At 36.1% G+C, this 21,492-nt stretch overlaps 1 protein-coding gene across 2 annotated transcripts in view; it reads right to left on the bottom strand.

Moving 5' to 3' along the window:
• Positions 1–757: 757 nt before the first annotated feature.
• The window catches only part of PREX2 (phosphatidylinositol-3,4,5-trisphosphate dependent Rac exchange factor 2), a 188,536-nt gene continuing 167,801 nt past the window's right edge, over positions 758–21,492 (bottom strand). For both annotated transcript variants that reach the window (XM_074898856.1, XM_074898855.1), the window contains 3 exons: positions 16,868–16,970; positions 10,100–10,167; positions 758–6,065 (listed from right to left, as the gene is read on the bottom strand). In XM_074898856.1, the coding sequence (XP_074754957.1) occupies positions 6,020–6,065; positions 10,100–10,167; positions 16,868–16,970 (217 nt within the window). In that variant the 3' untranslated portion in view covers positions 758–6,019. The remainder of the gene's footprint in view (positions 6,066–10,099; positions 10,168–16,867; positions 16,971–21,492) is intronic.

Here is a 21,492-nt window from a genome sequence, read left to right on the forward strand (position 1 = left end):
TCACTCTCCTCCCTGCTAGCATAAAATGGAAAACAAAAGGGATTTTACAAAACCATTGTAGATTATTTTGGTCCTGCCTCCACTGTTCCTCTTGGTCTTGACTACAACAACCACGTAGAAATCAGAACTTCTATATGAAAACTGCTTCAACGAGGTCTAAAATTTCATCAGCTTTCAGTCCTATGAAAGAAACATTCAGTGCAACTCCTCAAACCCCTGACAGCCCAATGGCAGCTAGGAGCTAGCTCCCAATCCCTCTAAAGAATCGGTCATTTATAGGTGTTTCTTTAGCACAGGGAGTGAAAGATTCCATGTCGTGATCATCAGATTATCCTTGTGTACAGCAGTAAACAGATGATGACCACTTCACACTTCAGTCTTCAGATGAGGGAATGCCAGAAACGGTGGGTAGTTTGGACCTTTGTTGGGCAGTAATGGTGCCATGGGACCAGAAAGGGATTTTCACACCTGTGGTTTTTCCATCCTTCAGAAACTACAACTGCACAAAGCCAGGGACTGCTTTTCATGCAGGTTTCAGTTTTCCACCAGTTATAAAGATATACTTTAATTGTCAGCAATGAATCTCGATTGGGCCTGGGTTCTCATATGAGATTCTTATTATAAACATTTATTTCTAGAACTTTAATTTTTGTTCTCCCGCAGCAGAATTGCTACAGCAGCCATGCTTAAAAGGTTAAAGACCCCCAACTCCCTCCCCCACAACTTATTTTTTGCTTACAAATAAAGAGATCTGCAGTTGCCATATTATGAATGGTTTTATTGCTGTCTGACATTTTGTAATACATTGTTACCATTCCAGTCTTTAATATGTAGACTAAAAAAATAAACCATAGATCTAAAAGTACACAGTATTAGTTTAACCCATAATCAATATAGCAACTCATCCAAAGTATGCTACACAGGCACTTTACAAAAAAAAAGAAAATTAAAATCCATGTTTCAAGGATATTTACCATTAAATTCCAAAGGTTACTTCTAACAAACTCAACTAGCCACAGAGCTGCTAGTTTGACTGTTTTCAAACAAAAGCTCACTGAAAGATTCTGTGTATGGCTGTACTTACACATAATATTTCAAAGCAGTAATGCTCTCTTGTGCTTAATGAGTCGTTACAAACAATATATTCTTCATTTGAAAAATGTGTGCAATACTCAATGCAGAAATTAAGTTCATTTCTAAAGTATAACACAAGTATAACCAAAAACGTACACTATATACAGGGTGTTAAAAAGTTAATAAGGCTGCTTAGTCTTTTAAATCTGGTGCATGGTACAGACAGGACATACCCCCACAAAAGATGTAGATATTTCCATGGAAGTCCAAATCTAAGTACTTGCAGCTACTCCGAACAATCTACTAGACTTTCAAACTGAAGCAGGTTACTGCTAAGGTAGTTCCACTCTAGCCATATAGGATTTCTATCATGGAGATGTTATTTCTGGAGAAGAACATAAGAAATGACTACTTGATTGGCCTCTGCACAATCTGAAATTTCTTGCCTGTGTTAACATCTGCATGACTGTGCATGCTGTATATTCATTTATACATACATAACAAGAAAACATAAACCCATGTCTTCTAGCAGGAAAAGGGAAACATTTCTAATAACACATTTTCTTTAGGAAAACTTGATAGATATATACACTATATAAAAGGAAAAAAACTACACAATTGTCAGCATACAAAAATATGAGTTCAGTATCTTTTTATACTTCAAAACCTAATGATGAAAAATTCAGGTATCCTGAGACAGGTATGTAATGTGCATCTAATTTACCAATGCCAGTGTACTGCTGTAGTACAATTAGAAAAGCACTACCTGCATTTATCAACAAGTACAGAGATAAAATACATAAGGCAATGCATTAGCTTGAGAAACTCTCTTCATAAAGTTAAACAAAAATGGTGCAAAATATGCATAAAATGCTGGCAGACATATCCATGAAGTAGCTGTAAAGAGCACGGAACAATATGTATATTTACTACAGTTACTGATTTCACAATTTAAATGAAAGTAAATGATAGATACTTTCCTTTTTTGAGTATCATGCTTAACCACGATGTGTATACTCACATACAGGCAATTGTCTTAAATATATATATATATATATACACACACACTACATCTGACAATGAATTAATAAAACAAAAAAGCACTGTTGTTTGCTTGTGAATTTCTCTGGGTAAAAACAGATCAATAAAACTGGTTCATCTTTTTTCCATTAGGGGATTCTAACAAATGAAATGAAGTATGATTACTATAAATCCTCGCCAACTTAAGTAAGTTTAATTGGTTTGGCTCTAAACAGTAGAAGAGCACTTCTGACCACTACTGACTGCATTAAAACAAATAAAAACCAACCCAAAAACCTGATGCATTTGTTAAAACTCAGTGAAAGCTATCTAAAAAGCCACTGAAGATTACAAATCTCTCAGTGGACATAAAATTGGCCAGTTGCTTCAGCTGTTAGCAGGAATATTTACTTTAAAATGGATCCCTAAACACAAAAATGTTTGACATTTAGAAACTGGAATATATACATTTTGGTATTTGTTTACATTTACAATTCAGAAGGAAAGTTAAGTGTTACAAAATACTTAATTTGGGGAACTAGACTGAATCAATGCTGATTTCATAAAGACTGTTTAGCATCCTATTATTCATAGATGATGGTTACAAAGATAGGTCATCAGCTTTACCTTAAAATCAAAATGTTTTCTCTAAGCACAAACCCTATGGCAATTTAGCTATTCCTTGGCTCTTAATGCTTCCTTTCCCAGCTGTTAAATCTCCTGTACATACCCCCTAGACTACTACTGAATCCTGGTAGTCACTATTTGGTAATGTATGTCTCTACATCCTTGAATTTATTCCCAGAAGAATTACACTTGTCTTGGATGAAAAGTAAAAATTACATACAGAATGCTTTCCCTAAACCAGTACAAGACATTGTCGTCAAAACAGGCTGCATAATCTCTTACTGTAGAAGTGAAGATTTAACAAGCTATGGGTATTAGAGTTCTTGTAAATCATTGCTCTTGGTCATCTCTTCTTGTCATCTATAAGTCTAAAAATTTATGAGAGGATAAACATACTGTGATGAGAATGGATTATTTTTTTTACTCTGCAAGTGCACCCTGCATAAGGAACAAATATAACCGCTACATATACTAAACAAGATAAATAGCTTTAATAATGAACATAAGTAAATTTATAATTTAAGAATGGGCTTCTTAAAGGTCCATCTAATGTTATTAGAAGCCAGATGTGTTAGAATGTGCAGTGTGCTCTGAAAACAGAGGGACAAGAAAAGCAGTTTGAAAAGCTGCACAACGTTTCAAGCAAACACTTGTTTTTGAAAGAAAATTTGAGAAATCAGGCACCCACTTCTCATAGAGTCAGTGGGACATTTATGCCCAATTTCCTCTGGAAATCCAACTTCTACATGCTACCCGCAATACCAGAAAACCAGGGCTTGTTTCTCAGCCCCTTTGATACCAAGCTAAATAGATAACTTTATTTTGCAGTAATTCACCAATGAAGCTCATAGTGCTAAATAAGTTTTCGAAAACTGCCACTAGAAGGGTGAAAAAAAGAATAATGAACCAAAAATTAGAGACAGAAAAAAGAGGTCAAGATTTCTGATACACACTCATGAAACAATAGCCAAAGAATCTGGTCCAGTGACTGGCTCAAAACTGTTCCTTGGCATTTAGAAATTATTACCCCGTGCTTTCAACAACAAAATGAATTCAGCAATTACCGTATTATACAGGGAGACTATTATGGCATATCTGCATTCCTACCATTTTAATGCAATAAAAAAAAGTGATGACTAGTTACAATAATGTGTGTGCATGCAACAGATTTTGTCCTCTAGGTTATTTTATATTACATGGGATTAGCAGCTTACTTGCCTTGTAGTAAAAAACCAAAACTCATGTGGGCACACGGGAAGATGGGAGCTCACAGCAGGAGTTGAAAGTGGCATCATCCTTGGCTTGAGGAGGTTATAGCTTCTCTGTACTACTGATGTCTGAACAAGCAGAAACTGAAATATTTTTGGAACTTTTGCCTGGAGTGGGAATTACCCTAGTCAATACTGCCTCTCTGAATAAAATACAAAAGTAAGAGATCCTGACTAGAATAGCAACTGTAGATATTGTTTCTTATGTAGAAGCATTAGGTCATACTAGACAAAAAGAGTAAGTTTCTAAAAACTTTGTTTTCTGGTTTTGTTTGGGGTTTTTTAATCAAAAAAGGTTATAGTCCCACAGCTTCCAATAACTATGAAAGAGCGTAAACTTCAAAGCATAAAGGCACAACTGTTACTGAAGTGTTCATTATTGCATGTCTTTGTCACAGTTTAAGGCAAACATTCTATATTTAAGGTTGGACCAGTAATTGATATGACTACATAAATATATACATATTGAAACTCACATATATGCGGAGACATATATATCTGTGGATATATAAAAATATTTATTTTCTTAGCAAAGTTAAAGTCTGTGTAAAAACATTAAGAAAAAGGTAGGAGCTCTAATTCCTCCTTTGGAGAAAAGTAACAAGTCCCCTAGATATCCTATATAAAAAACACTCTCTGCAAGAGTACAGGTCATTTTGACTTCTCACTTATTTCATTGTGGATTAATATATTTGTTGAAGATTTCATAAATAATTAGATAATATGCAACAATTATGTTGCAAGGTTTGATTGCTACAACATAACTATAGGCTGCTGTTGTACAAAAAATAAATTTTATTCAGACAGTATATGTCCTGCTCTAATAGAATGCGTAGCTACTGCTACAAGTAGAACTCTTTCAGAATATATTTTTTGTATTAACGTGTTTGCATATGAAACCTCATTTGGGGCATTTTCTCTGAAAATTCTTTGGCTAAACAACAGCCAAATGCAGATACATTTTCCTTGGGCCTTCTAAATACTCAATACAATTTCAAAATAAATTTATAACAAATATCACTCTAAAGAACTGAAATGCTATACAAAACAATTCTGACACAATGCGGGAAATGGTAGCGTAAAACTTCAAACACCCAAATTATGCTTCAACTTAAACCACAGACATTTCCAGTTAAATATAACAATACTGCCTCATCCTCACCTTATGTAGATTTGCTAGTATAGTACTATACAAGAATATACACAAGTCTGGAAAACTCTGAAATGTAGAGGCACAAGAATGCAGAACAACCATTAGACAGAGTCTGAAATTCTGACTATGAATAAAGACCAGACTTACCCTTCTCCTTCATTATAATGGCAACTGAAAAAGGGCAAAACTTCACTTCATATGCCATATAAGTACTCCTTCTAAAGGAGCATAACAACGGACTGCTTAAGACATGGCTGAGTTTACTGATTACAAGCACACGTTCACAGAAACAGTCTGTCTGCAGCCATTAAACACAATTCTGAGATGAGTTTTCCATCTTTAAACCTCACTTACATGATATCATTGAAACAGTAATGTCATCCTTCTGAGAAATTATGATGGCAACAGGAAAAAAGGGATTATCAGTGCAAAGGGCCCCATATGAAGTGCATGCTCATTATCAAGCCTAGTTTACCCAGGCTTTTATTCCTTCCACAAGAACACATTCTGTATAGTGTACAAGTCAAGTCACTGTCTCTCAATAAGACATTTGTTTCCAAGATGCTGGTTATACCTATCGTGTGGCTGAACAAGACACATCAAATGAATCTGATTCCAGTGTAAAATTCCCAAGGAAGACTCCTGTTCTACTAGTGTAAGGCTGGAGTGCACAGAGTCCAGAAACGCCTTTTGGAAGTCACTTTTCAATGCCAGTAGAGAGTATTTAGGGTGTTTGTTTCTTTATCCTGAGTAAAGGTGGTTTGTTTTTTTTTAATTTATCAAAGTCTCAGACATATACTGCTACAGTGCAGTTAGATTTTGTCATATAGTCCCAGTATCCTAAAGGCCATTATTGGATTCTTTTCTGGAACAGTTCTCATTCTTCTCCAACGGGTGGTGGTGGCTGGCATAGCTTGTATAGTCTGACAATGACAAAAAACAAAGCAATTGTTATTCTGACAGCTTGGTCATTATTGAAATGGGTAAATTTAAGGAACACAAACTAAATCTAAGTCTTCCGGCACTGCAAAACGAGAGGTACTGAATTCCATTTAACATTGATATAAACCCAGTAAAATCTTAGTCATGAGCATGAATGTTTACATTGAAAGTGGTATCATTAAAACACACATCTATAAGCAATCTTATAAAGACGTTCCAGTGTAGTCAAGTTTTCATATTTCTTCACTGAAGACCCCATTCTGGAGAAAGCAGTCTTCACTAATCCAATTATCAGTTGTTGCTCTGAATTCTACATCAGAAAAGCTGCTTGGTGAATACAATTTCCTCCCTTTTTGTTTTGCTTTGGCAAAGTCAGTCCTCGCTTTCAACACAGTTTCCTATAAAACTGATGCTGTTTGAAGAACTTAAGACAGATGTCAGACATGTGACACGCCAGCATGAAAATTTTAAACTCTCTCCCCACCCTGTTTTTACATGTATGAAGTCAAGACCAGTGAGATTTGGTTCAAATTACTACCTCAGTTACGACTGAAATAGCCAATCCTTCATTTATAAAGGCTTTTGAACTTCTGTTAAACTCTTTTTGCATGGACTTGGTTATTAGCAAGTTTTTGAAACTTTACCCTAATGTTAGCAATACTGAAAATAAATGGCAATTATTCTGACCTCAGGATCTCTGTTCTGTAAGTATCCAGCATACAGTACCTCCCCAGCAACCACTGCAATTAGAATCAGCAATAGACATGATCTCATTTGGAGATCACATATTTTCCTTAGGGAAAGTGTATCACTGAAGGAATAGCAATGAGAAGAAACCAAGTATGCCATGGGAAGGAGAAAAAAGCATCAGAAGCCAAAAATGAAAAGACAGTGACACAGCATGTGTATTAGTACTTAACATGAAGAATCTCTGATGTTGAAATACCAAAGCAATAGAAATAGCAGGTTTGGTAGGTCTGGCACAGGCAGGGTGGTGAATCGTCCAGTGGCTTGGGGGCTACAGATATTTAGGGTATCTGAGTTTTCCAAGTATATTTTGCAGATTTGCCTATTAAACATCACATTCATTTATACGACTCATTTTTAATTATCATAAATTTCAAAATCATACTATAAATCAACACAGAAAATAGAAATCTGTACATGTGGCTGGGGTCCACAAACAATTCAAGGTCAATGGGCTGGTGCCTTATTGGCATGATACGCTGCTACTGCAATTATGTGAGGTACATTAAGTATGGCTGCCCCCACGAGTATTGAAAGCCTCTTCAACATCTACGCACATCTTGTCAGAAAAAGCATCCTGTGGCTATGCAAGAGCAGGGCAGGATAGCTGCTGTTCTCTAATTTCAGTTCCCTTAGGAGTTAAAACCCATGGGACACTGGTCGTGTGCTAAATAACTTTTCTCTGAATCTCACTGGAAGTGATTATCAAGCAGTATTGTTTCTGGATGATAAGAACAGGGAGCATCAGTTCTGTCAGCCAAACGGCAATTGCAAACCTGCTTTCAAACCTCCACCATAATGTGTTCTGAAGATCATTGGGCTCTTCCACACTGTCCCCTGGCACATTCAGAAATGTGATCATTTAAGGTCACATTGTGCAGACACCAATGTGTTTATTGGGAGCCATATATAAGCCAATATACAGATATCTCATATTAATATACCAATGAGAGAATAAGATGGTCTGATCTTTATACAGACAAGTATGCAGAGAAAAATAAACAGGGGTTATTTGTGTTATATGGTGTTATTTGTGTTATGGTGTGATAAAGCAGCAATAATCAAAGCTGGCAAAAGACAAAATTACTGTCACAATCTCATCTAAGTAACTGCAGTGGGGTTAGTTCTTGATGATGTTTTAGTAAATCTAATTTCTATGGTAGAGCGTGCAGAAAAGCTCAGCCCCAAGTACCAAGGTCTGTGTATTCTTCAGGTTAAAATGGTAATCATTAAGATTACTTCTCTTCAGAGCAAGTGATATAGTGGGATTCTGAAGCAAACTAACAAGGCTGCACAAATCCCTAAGGAGCTATAGCGCTGAAGATGGTATAGAGTGGAAACAGCCTGTTCTGGGTCAATATATATGGAACAACTATTTGAGATGGTACAAGCAGATCAGCTGAGAAAAGACAGAAAACAGTGGCAACTGCACAGAACTGAGAACACAGTCAAGGGACGTTAAAGGAAACAAATTTAATGGTAAAATTCTTTTCAAGGCAAAGAACTGTGAACCCACATACATCAAAACCTATACATCAGAACTCCTGCTGATGACTATTCTGACTTAATGAGACTTACCTCTCTAATGGTACACCAAACACCCCAAACTGAGGTCAATGAGATACTTCTGTGACATTGCTGTTGCTGCTGACTGGCAAGCATGCTGGATGCATCTGTCTATTCTGTGTTCTAGGAGCTATCTCATAATTTTTATTCAGCTTTTCATTGCTATGTTGTGGGATTGTCAGCTGCAAAGAGGTGATCTTTTCTCAGCTGATGCAAATCCAAAAATGTCGCATGGCTAAGTTTTTCTTTTTAAAAACTTAGATTTTTCCTTTGTCACAAAAGCTCTGAATCTAGATACATGCTCTGTAATTTAGTGGTGGGAAAAGTCTGGTTTGCACCAGACTTTTCTTTTGCTGTCTCCAGAATTATGTCATGAAGGAGGAGTCCATTTAAGGCCAAAACCATACTGTTCAAAATATTAAAAGGCTTCTCACAGCTTTTACACTAACAAAGTGTTATTTTACTGCCTTAGGTTCCCACAGTGCAAGACAGTTGGTCAAGCAATTTTGGCCCTGTGTTGCCTCTAAACTAATCATTACCATGAGAACTGATGCCCTTATCTGCTAAGGGCAATGATTCTATTGCTGATAAGTTTACTCCAGAATCAGTACTGCTGTTGGATCTTAATCTTTTTTTATGGGGCATGCAAGATGCATATATGCTCCAACAAATGCTGCTACTCAGCAACTGAACAGCAGCTGCTGCTCAGATTTACTCATACCCTGTACACTTAAGGTACACTCCTCTTCTAGAATCAGATCGAGCACAGGCATGAAATAATGTGCAGTGATTTGGTACAAACAAATTATGAGCAGTAGCCTGATTCCCTACTGGGAGAAACTGGGACACCTGAGAAAAGGGAAGCAAACTGCATAATAAAACATTCCTGAATATTAGTGGTCAGAACCCAGAGGACATCTCTCTGTGAGGCTACGGATAGCACATGTGCTCATTCACATGGTTACTTCCATCAGGTATTACTAATTCCCCATTTCCTTTCTGAAATTTAAACACCGCAGTGGGTCTGTTATGTATTCCATGTTATCTGTTTAGCTCATTAAATGTGTTATCATTCATCAACAAAACCCATTATGTTTTAAATTGGTAAAAGAAGTTTAAATTAGAGCTGGATTAATAAAACCTCTTTAATATAAAATTAAGAACATAGCTGTTTGGTTATTTTCATTTATAAGTACTGTACTTGCTAAGAAACATTTCAGGTACGTGCAACCCATCACAGCATTAAAAAGCTGGATGTTTCAGAAAGAGACAAAGAAAGACTACATCATCTCTAAAAACAACTAGAACATGATTTTGCTGAGATACTGCAGGACAGTATTTCATTAAAATATGGGTTATGGGTCTAGGGTTATGGATGTAGTTATGAGTATTTCCCCCAAACCACTAAACATTGTAAGTGATGAAAGACTTACTCCAGTGTTTTCACAATTAACATGAACTAGGTTTCATTTTTCAAAAACAGGCATGTTTTGAAGTGGTCCATAGCCTGAACTTCTGCAAGTAATTATTTTAAGTAAAACTGTATGGCTAAGAATGTAATTGATTTTATGTATGTTAAAAGCCAAAACTTACCACTTAGTGCACAATACAGTCAATGTTTACTGTTAGCTTTTGAGCAGCCAGGACAGAATTTGCCACAAACTAGACAAAATCATGGTCTAGGACACAAGCAATCAGTTACCTTGGCACAGACTGTGGCGTTCGATCCCTCACTCCTAAATTCTTGGCTGTATTTTGTACTCTCGCACCCTGTGAAATTAAAACAACAGTTTTGCTTAATTTATTTCAACACAAGTTCAAAGGTTTTCTGGGATTTCTAGATGAACATAACTATTGATTACAATTAATTAATATATATGCTCCATGTCCTGAAACAACTCTCCTAAGGTGAGGAACAAGTTAAAGCAGTACATTCATTCTCAACTTAGAGAAATATGCAGAAAAGAGACAAAATCTTTTATCTTTTCACTTGGCATCAAATAAATGCGTATCTATCTTACTAACGTAAAACACTTCATAAAAAATTAACATTTAAGGTTTAAAACAAGTCAAACATCTTATTTCAATGTGTTTGATTTCTGTCACTACTCTTTGCAGAAGGCATTGGTTACAAAGTTCTCTTCTGAAATGTCACTTATTTCCTTCTGAACAAACAAATATTACAGGTTATTTCGTACAAATAGCTTTCTAGTTAAATCTAGAAAAATGGCCTAAATTGAGGCACTACATTAGGATTAGAAAAATGCTGCTGCTGATCTTCCTTTATAATCACAGAATCAGAAAAATTCAGGTTGGAAGGGATCTCCCAAGATTGTTTAAGCACCCCTGCTTAAAGCAGAGACGACTAGAAAAGCTGGTATCTTTGTACCTCAGTTGATCCTTTGAAAAACAATAATGGAAGTACTCGTCTCACTGACTCATTCAGTAAGGAGGAAGTTGATAAAACATGCACGATGTTCATATACTATGACAGTGAAAAATGCAGACTCTTCTGCAAACAAACTAGCTTAGACATATGAAAGAACTCAATAGAATTTGTTTTTAAATGATGAGGTCTTTTAAAGTGCAGTTTTATTAATGTAAAAGACATGATAAAGAAACATATCTGTTAGATTTACAGTCTCTTTATGTTTTCTAATATTTTAAAGGAGATGGAAACTCTATGTTCTGTCTATAATACATACACTGACTCTCCCTTTATTTCTCCTTCTGTTCTACCTAAATTTAGGACAAAATAAGAGAGAACAAAAATATATAATCTCAGAATTCTTATAGTGAGATCTTAGAGTGGTGTGAAACATCAAAGATAATTTACATTCCAAACAGGGCTGAAATGGCAGCTGTACATGATGTAAAAATGAGGTATAATCATTGATTCAATATGCAGAATAAGACTAGAACTTGCATTTGGCTGAGATCTGGTACCCAGGCAATTGAAAAGGTGTTATTAGTTCACTGTTATGGGCTCAAACAAAACATGAAAAAGGCTGGTTGGTTACACACAGATATGTTCTCAGAATTTATGTCAATTAACACATGCCATAAAATTTTAGGGAAAATAAATAGAGGTAAAGACAGAGAAAACTAGAATAACTACAAAGCTGAAGGCAGAATGTAAAAGTGATTTTACTAGCTTTACATCTAGCTCAGTAAACTTGTCTCCAACAGTTGCAAGAGACACGACTACAGACCGTGACAAATACACGTCTTTCCCCAGAACCTCCTCCAGAATTCAATCATTAGTCACTCAATACTTCCTCTGTTCAGCAACAAGTATGTATTTAATTATTTTCAGTGGTTCTCTTCTTTCCCATCTCATCTTGAACCCATGAATAACTTCATATCACTAACCTCGTTTTGTAAGGAGATTCACATCCTGGGTACATCCTGTTGTGTCAAGAACCACTATTTTAATCTGGGTTGAATCTGCCAGGTTTTTTTGATGCCTTTAGTTCTGCACTGGTGAGGACAATGGTCAATCCCTATCCATGCCACATGTTCTTTAGACCTCAGTTATACCCTCCTTCACCCATGAAGCTGAACAATCCTAGATTATTTTGTCTGTCTGTCCTGTCTATAAAGCCATTCCCAACCACCAATCATTTTTTTTCTGACCTTCTCTGAACCATTTCCATTATGTATATCCTTATGGAAGGGATCACAGTTTCAGACAGTTCAAAATGAAGAGTCATGACAGCATGATTTCTACTTCATTGACTACCCTTTCCTAAACCACTGTCACTTCTGATTTACTTTATTGATAGCTACTGAGAATGGAGCTGATATTTTCTATCATATCCTGATATCTTAAACATGAGATGTAATGGCAAACTCACAGTCAGTTATTTTGAATGTGAACTTAGGGTGTGTTTTTTCCCCTGTGTGCATCACTTAAGAGTTATCTACACTGATTTCCATCTGTCATTTTATTGCTCAATCATGAAGTCTGGTAAGATCCTTTTGTAATTCTTCACAGTTACTTCTCATCTTTAAGAAAAAACATGAAAAGAGTTCAGAGGAGAATAGGCAGATTGATTAGGTAAGAAAATGCAACTGAAAGAAAATCAGATTAACTGATCTTCTATCTACACAAGTGATGGCTTATCAGGGAAATGATAAATCAAGTTCAGAACAGACCTTCTAGTAGGACCAGTAGCAATAGGACAAGGGGTAATGGTTTTAAACTAAAAGGAGGTAGATTCAGACTAGATATAAGGTAGAAATTTTTTACAATGAGGTGGTGAAACACTGGAATATGTTGCCCAGAGAGGTGGCAGATGCCTCATCCCTGGAAACATTCAAAATACTAAATGTCCACTGCTAAAAAGGGAGTAAAATCTGGTGTGTACAGTATACTGGACAGAAAACAGGAAACTTAAAGGGGGGCAGCGGGGGAGAGAAAAAGAGGAAGAGTAAGAAAAAAAGACTCAAGCAAAGCACTAAGTAAAACATCCTAATGAAAAGGTTAAGAAAACTCTGGAACAGACCACTTGGGAAGTACTGTGCAGGAGTCTCCACTACTGAGGTTTAAAAACACATACAACAAATATCTGTCATGAATTACATAAGATAGCTGGCCTGGTGCTGGTTACAAAGGTAGACATGTTGAGCCCAGACTTCCATCCCCTTCAATGTCCTTTTCTAAAATTCCATCATAATAAAGAAACCCCACCAGGATAGACTGCTGAGATTGGCATGTGATTAACATAACTGAGAGCCAGAATATACATATACATGGGAAAACTATCTAAATTAATCACATGTAGATCCTAAACATCAGTGCTGTGACTACTTCTGAGAATAAAACCAGCCTATTTTTACTTGCATCACTCACTAGACAAATTAATTTTAGTATCCTGCTCACATAATATATCAAATGCTTTGATTTAAAAAGGAGTCTAGCTTAATACAACCACGTAATTTATTGTTTAGCACAAGAACAAATTGGATCTTACTTACAACCACCAGATTCTTATTTCTTTTGAGGAAAAGCCCCCAAGAATTACTACCAGCAAGTTGGTATCTGACATGTCTTTGTCTCCACTCAGCACCATTATACCACTTCTATTTCAATATACTGTTAATTTATACTTCTCCAATATATTCTTAAAGCTACAGCAATGTAAATATTGACACTGTTCATCTCACATAGGCTAAGGGATTGTTGTGCTACGTGGCTCCGGAATGCTTCCCTGTATGCATACCAGTGCTGCCAGCACACTGGTGAAAGACGCTGGCAACTCTGCGGAGACACCACCATCAATCTGGACGCGTATATATGAACCAATATTCTCGTTGCCATGAGAAAAAATTATAGGTTTATTTTCAAGCTACACACTAATTTAAGGATAGCAAGAACCAGTCACATAAAGAAAACAGATTCTTTTTATGCCCTGCTCAAAGAGCTCTAAATCAGTAAAATTTTTATGCGAATTATTCAAAATATAGTGCCAGTATCATACTCATGAAAAGGCATGGAAAAATGATTACTCACTTAAAAGACAACACAAATTCTCTCCTAGCCTTTTCTGTTTATCATCTTTTTAGTTACCTTTCTTCCTCAGAGCCCTGCAGCTCCTTTCCTAGAGGCCTCTGTCCTCTCCACACTTTGCTGCATCCTGAAGACACACTCCTGTCAGGATGCTTTACATAATATTTTCTGGGTACAGATGTTTACATGAATAAGCATACATGAGTAAATAAAGCTACTAAAAGATAGTTGGGATGTTCTGTTAAAATTTTTAATTTAAAAATTGATCTAGACTGTATTAACAGATGAAAACCAGAAACAACTTCAACTAAAACCATCCCACAGACCCCAGTTCATACCAGCTCTCACAGGTTGGTCTCTTTTTCTTTCATTCTTGCAGAACAGGTGCTTGTGAATACCTAATAATAACTGACAGGGCAATTACTTTGAAAACTGTCCCAACCATGCAGTCAGAGCTATTATGAGTCTTGTTAAACACGATCACGACCTCATTCAATTTAAAAGAAAAAAAACACTTCCTGAGGTCATCCATGCAACCAGGTGTCTCCAGTTACTCAGTATTGGTGCCCCAAGCTTGAAGAAGTGAGTAGAGATAATTTCTTCCCCCTGTGGAAAGCTGATACTGCTAGGAGCTAACAATGCTGGCTACTCCAGAATCGATGTCCTTTCATTTGCACCTCCCTGTGGCTAATCTCTTTATTCCACAAAAGATTCAGGGTGTAATTGGGCTAACAAAGTCTTTGTTTGGCTGTTTTTTTACATTAAGCCAGGTAAAAGACAGATGTATTGCACTTAACTAAATGTTCTGCATCAAACCCCAAGAAGCTTTTTTTTTTTCCCCCTGCAAGTTTTATGGCTTGCATTATCCTCCTGACAGTTAAATCCTACAGATAATTTAAACATTAAATCCGGAACAGGTTTCTAGAAAATACCATAGTGTGTTGTTGAAATTACTCCAAAACATTTAGAATTTAATGGAGGGTTATATTTCTACTCCAGAACTCCAGGACTTATTTAAAATTACAACAAAAGATTATTACTCTATTAAATGCTGTAGTGGTTTCCTGCAAGAGGAAGAATGTGCGAAAAAAGTCTGGCTTGATATACTAGCAGACTTTTTTGCACTGTCTGTGGGTGGTATTGAGATATTGATATCTTTAACAACTATTGATCACCTGCTGTTTTACTTCAGAGAATGCAGCCTCACTGGAGGCTTCTTTCTACATCTTTATTTGAGCAAGTACAGTTACAGCTGCTCAAAATCATGCAAGTTACTTTCATTTTGTCTTTCATTTTCCTTTAATAAGCTACAGAAGATCCACAAATGGATTAGCATTTTTTTAGAATGGTCTAAAGCTGTACATTGAAAAAGTACCCTTTGACAGAATACATCCTGCAAGCAGACATATGCAAAACTCTACGTCCACGTTTTTTGATTGCAAAATGACCAGATCTGCCCTTTGCCTAGAACTGCAGAGCAGACACGTCAACCTGTGCATGCAAGTTTATCCTTATACAGCATTAGTTTTCAAGTCAAATTAAAGTTGTGATTTCTGAGCAGACCTACATGGTCTGATTCAAGAACCTTGAGGGTATTTATTCACTACATAAACTTAATTTATGCACCAAATAAAGTGAAAGTCCAATATGAAAGGGAATGAGAGACTAATTACTCTGATGTATCCATGTTAGGCAGCAGTACTTACATATAATTGATCAGTATCTATGACGTTAGGAGATCTACAGAATTGCATATGTGTAGCATATGTATATTTTTGTCTACAGCAATTTAGAAGTACAGCTGTTTAATCATCTTCATAACTAAACTGTGATTGCTGCACAGAATATGTAGCAAAATTAACGAAAATAATAAAATTAGATGCAATCTAAAAACCCAAAATTTTGAATCTTGTCTTATCTGTGATTAATTGTTCCAATATTTAATTATCTTTTTTTCACTTCAAGATTGAGTGCATCCTGTATCTTGTTTGTGCTTTTGTCATAAGGTTGAAAGCTACCACAGGCTGCGATATGTGTTCCATATGCCCACAGAGTGATTAAACCCCCACTCAAACTCTCTTTGATCAACTGAATAGGTTGAGCTCTTTAATCTTTACTTCATAAGCCTTGTCTAACAATCTCTGGATCATTTGTGCTCCTTCTCTGAACTCCTTCCAAGATTCCAAACATCCTTTTGAAAGTATTTATCTGATAAGATATTCTAGGAAAAGCTATGCCAATACAGTAGAGTGTATCCCCCATTTGCAGTTGATACTGCCTTTTAATCCAGTATTTTTTGTCATACCTTAGCACTAAGAATTCATGTTGAGGTGGTTATCTATCCACAACAGCCTTTAAATTCTAATATTCTGTTACGACCAAAGAATGAAAAACACTATTTTGAAATAAGCACATTGTCCTCAGGAATCCTGCCTGGAAACTTAAGAACCACAGTATTTATTTCTCCCCTTCCCTTCCACACTTCCCCTTCATTCAGTACATGAGTAACTTTTTATTAACAATAGTTAATAATCTTAAATTATTTTTATGGATAATATCTATTAGAATAAAGATTGTCTTACTCAACAGAATATTCTGATGTAAGGTGATACCACAGCAGTTACTATACAAAAATCATTAAGTAAAACCATATCCCTGTAAAAATTATGATCTCTTTATACATACAGAAAAAGCAAGCATCTGGTTAAAAACAGTCTGTTCCAACATTTTAAAAAAAAAAAAAAACAAACAACAAAACAAAACCAAAACACACACCTTTCAGCCAACAGTAAAGGAAGAGAATTTAAAAAACCAACAGAATACCCAAACTAAGAAAACTCACACACATTACACAACACTAAGATGAAGGTTGAAAAATGCTCGGTCAAGTCATTCTTGTTTGATGATAAGATGCCTTGTTAGGAAACACCAAGATCTTACCCACAGTGAGCATCTTACCTGTTTGCGCATAACATCTGTAGCTTGCATGATATAGCGAGGAGGTAGCCCATGGCTCCGAGCCAGAATGATCGCCTGCTCCAGGGTAACACTCAGAGTGCAGCTGCAGTGGAAGACAGAAGTCAGCTATCTGCTAGCAGTGATTTCCTTAAAATAATTGTTTTTAAAAAAAGGTAATTGATTTAAAGTTATAAATTAAAAGATTACATAGCAGATCTGCCCCCTATCCCTCCCCCACCCATGAAGACACTAGTTTGAACACTAAAATGTTTCTTAAATAGAAAGATTTGGAGTGTAACAAGTGTTCCTGCTGACTTACAACTAAATGCATTTGCCTTGTTCTACTGTTGTTTAAAAAGCCCAATAAAACCCACAACCCAGCTATGTTTTGGCAAGTCCACGAGAGAGTTACAACCCAAGGAGAAAAATTTTTTGTAATTGTATAAATCCCCTTCCAAGCAGTTTCTGTACATGCTCTCTCTCACCTTCCACTGCTAATAGAGACCCTAGTTTTGGTATCAGGATCCTGACTTCTTGCGATTAATTCAGCTTGGTTACTCTCATGGCACACTAGTGCAGTTCAGTCCAAAATTAAGAGACATCCCTTCCAAAAAAGAAAATAAATAGGGCATTCCTTCAAATAAACTGTCCTCTGCTACTTTGACAATCTTTTTCAAGTATACACTTGAGAACAAAACCTGATCATGGCACCACATCCTAATGAAAAGGCTGTAATTGCTTTGTCAGATAAACCAGGAAAACCAGTTTCAGAGCTAAAGAACTTGCCGTAGGACAGCCTGTCACCACACTAGATACGAAGTAGCAGGGAAAGTAATTTTCGACATGCCATCCGATTTCAGTTTCCGTGGTAAGGACAAGGATGAAGAGTTGGTTTCCCATACAATCAAGACTAAAGCTATAGAAGACTCATAGATAAAGTCAACAAAACTGAGTAGGAACAGGTACTTTTTGGAAAGCACAACATGTTTGAGGACTACTATCATCCAAGAGCTGAGAGTGGATCCATTCTGCACCAGTAAGCTGCTTAATTTTTCTGTTCACACTGGAAGTATTGCAATAATCAAAGCTCTTCAACCAGAAAGATGAGGTGTACAGAAAATGATCCTACCTCAGCAGAACCTGACAAAAGTTGTGTGTTTCAAGTTCAAATAATAAAAGTGAGACACCTAGTTAAAACATACTTTTGAGTAGCCTTTTAGCAAAATCCTGACCAAAAGATTCTGCATAGCTTATATTATGCACACAGAACAGACAATATGTTTCAATCAAACACTCATCTTGCTAAGCAGAAGATCTGTAGGAGGAAAAATGTGTCTGCACTTATTTTCTTACTGAAAAAAAAACAACCCTGACACGTTTTAAATACCACTTAAGGAAATTTATGGACTGTAAAAAGTTTAACAGTAGTGAGTGTAGAATATACTAAATCTGATCTGTAGCTTTATTAATGGCCTTTCATTAAAAATTTATAAGCTAAGTGATTTTCTATGGTAATGAAATAATTTTTATTCCCCAGTTTTTTGTATACGCTGACCTCAGAGTTAACTTGAAGCAAAAATCTATTGATTTTTATGTTATGTTTGATTAAGGTGCATAACAGACTAGAAATAAACATTATTAGACTAGAATTAGTATTTAGCTAATAGCTCTGGTATTAGACTAGAAATAAACACTTCGTTTTCATCTTGTCTTTGAAAGGTGAAATACTGCACAAATAAAATACATGCTCATAATATTTGCCAGCACCGAAGTCTAAACATCTAACTTTCAAGACCAGACTACAAAGGAAGCTTTTTCTTATTGACAACGGGACAAAGCAACGCAATCTGAAATCTAATTTGACAGGTGTAATCTAAACCAGAGAAAAAGGGTAAAAAGTCTCCCTGTAGATATAATAGACGTTAATGGACTTAATGTACAGCTTTCAACACACCAGTTACTGAGTCAACTTTCCCATAAACCCCATTCGTGGAACGCAGAAGACTGAAAGAACAGAAAAATCATATTCTGCATGTGTGAATCAAAAGTAACAAAAGAACCTTCTAAATGAAGTTCAGCTTGAAGAATTCGGTGCAAACACTAATCTTGCAATGGGAAAGACTGCCAAACTGCTCCCTATCCAAAACCTAATGAAATTGCTGGTGATCATGGACATTATGAGCCATCTACATTTTCACAATGCCAACCATGATTCAGAAATAAGGTTGCCAAGTGTGTAGATAAAGACACAGCCAGAGTGGAAAAAGTGGGGACAAAGACTGAAATAGCATAATGAAGATTTCTCTAATAAGCTACTATGAAGGTAGGCAACAGCTACAGTACAATCCTGAAACATAGAGGACAAAATTGAAGATCGCACTTCAAGGTAAAAAAGAAGAGCAATTCTAAGGATAATATTTTTTCTGTATCCTAGGAAATTAGTAGTGAAGACACTCAAGATGACAGCAGTGACAACATTAACTATTATCACACCTTTCAATAAAATATTTTATATTCGAGGTGAAGTCCTCCTGCAGTAATGCTGGTTAGATACATCCACTGCTTCTTTTAAAAGACATTTTTACCCATTAACATTAAAAACATGTTAAAATGGCATCAGTTGCATGAATGTATTTCAACATACTATTTCATTAGAGATGCTATTTAATATCACTAGATTTTGTGTCTCTCAAGGCATGTAAAAGGTCTGATAGATGGCAGAATTAAATATAATTATTGGTTATGGCTTCTATCATGTGATTATGAAATAAGGTTACTACTTTCTAAATACAAAAACCAACAACACTCAAATAGCTTCATTTTGGCTGAATACTGAATCAAGGAGATGGCATCCTGTAAGAAAACTGATCACATAAATATTCCATGGTGCTATGCTGAACTGACTCACTAGTAAACATGCATTTACAAGCTGGTACTCTCTCTCAGCTCTTCAAATATAGTTTCTGAATTACTACATATCTGTTATTGCAAAGGAAATTGCCCTGGAAACCAGCTGTGAAAGAAACAAATGCACACACAAAACATCAGATGGTAACATGGAAAAGTCATAACTGGAAGTACCTCAGCAACAGGGCTGCCAAGCACAGCGAAACCAAGCAAATGCAGATTTAAACCAAACCAACTTGTACAATTTTATGAAACAATATGAAAGGTGGGAGTTCCTCTCATGGTAAGACTGTTCTGGTGGTCTGAGGTTCAGACTTGGTTCAATACCAAGGATTGTCAGCAAATATGTACAATATGTAATAATCCACCCTTCTCCCTCATTTTTAGAGCTGATAAGCAGATGGTATTAAAGCTTATGATTTGGAAGCAGTTCTGACCACTGAAAGTGTCTGCTCGTTTGGATGCAATCAGCCCAGACAAACCAAACAAGGGAAATATTAGGGGAAAAACTCCTTCAGTGCTCTCATAACATTCTGTTATGGGAAGCATAAATCCCAAATCCATATATTTTACAGCATAAACAAATCAAAATCTGTTCTCAGTCCCTCTCTTCTCCTCTGATCCTTCTTTTATGCCAAAAAAACAAAAGACCCAAATTCATCATCTCAGAATTTATGTCAGTTAGAATCACAAAATCCCTGCCTTGACAGATTACAGCAGCAAGGCAGATATTTGGCTTTCCCATCACAACTGGGCTGAGAATTCCTCATTTCACCCATTTGGTTTCCAAGAAACAGAAGGGTCTGCAGCTGCTCCCAGCCACTGCCTGCTATCCACAGTCTCACATTACCATGACAATATTGATGTGAAGATTAAACACAAACTTTCAAATATCTTCTGGATCAGACCATCCCGAACAAAAGAGGTTAAATCATTTTCTGTCGCCAAGAGTCCATTTGTTTCTAACTGGATGTGATTTTTACTGGAAGGCTGCAAATTGGCTGGATAGAAAAATAGAGTTGTAAAAGAGGAAAACAGATTGAAATTTTCGAAGCAATGGATTATTTCATGACAGCTTGTTTAATGTCACCTGAAAGGAAAAATAATTTGAGTTCATGTACACTACCTACAGAGCTGCCACTCAGCAAACTGTGCATCTACTTTACCAGAGTAACAAGAATCTAAATCATTCAATTCATTCTCAGGTTTCAATTAGGATTCCAGCCATCCTACATCCAAAGATGTATCAAAACACCCCTTAGTAAAATGCCCTGAATAGAAAAGATGAAGTGAAACAAATTGTTTTAGTAGTTACCACAGTCAGAGACGTTGAAATGAATCATGTTCTGGCTATGTGAATGGGGAAAAAAAAAAAGATGCATGTATGCTTAGTCTAATTAAAATCTATGGCTTCTACTCGACATGTAATTTAATGCCAATGTTATTATTTTAATTACGTTTCATTCTATACATCATAAGCTAATCATACCTACATCTGACCACCTTTTAAATCAATTACACTATTAAGTATTCATTTGCTTCTGCTGTCATTTAAATTAATGCTTATAGGACAGCTATTATTTATGTCAGTATATGCAGCAATTAAAAACTTATTACTAATATCAGACACTTTGGGGTAAACCTTTTTTTGGGTATTTCTCAAGAATTACTAGTGATAGCTGGGTAATATGTACTGATTCCTATGAGTAACCCAAAGT

The sequence above is a fragment of the Athene noctua genome, chromosome 2 (assembly GCF_965140245.1).
Source record: "Athene noctua chromosome 2, bAthNoc1.hap1.1, whole genome shotgun sequence".
Lineage (NCBI taxonomy): Eukaryota > Metazoa > Chordata > Aves > Strigiformes > Strigidae > Athene > Athene noctua.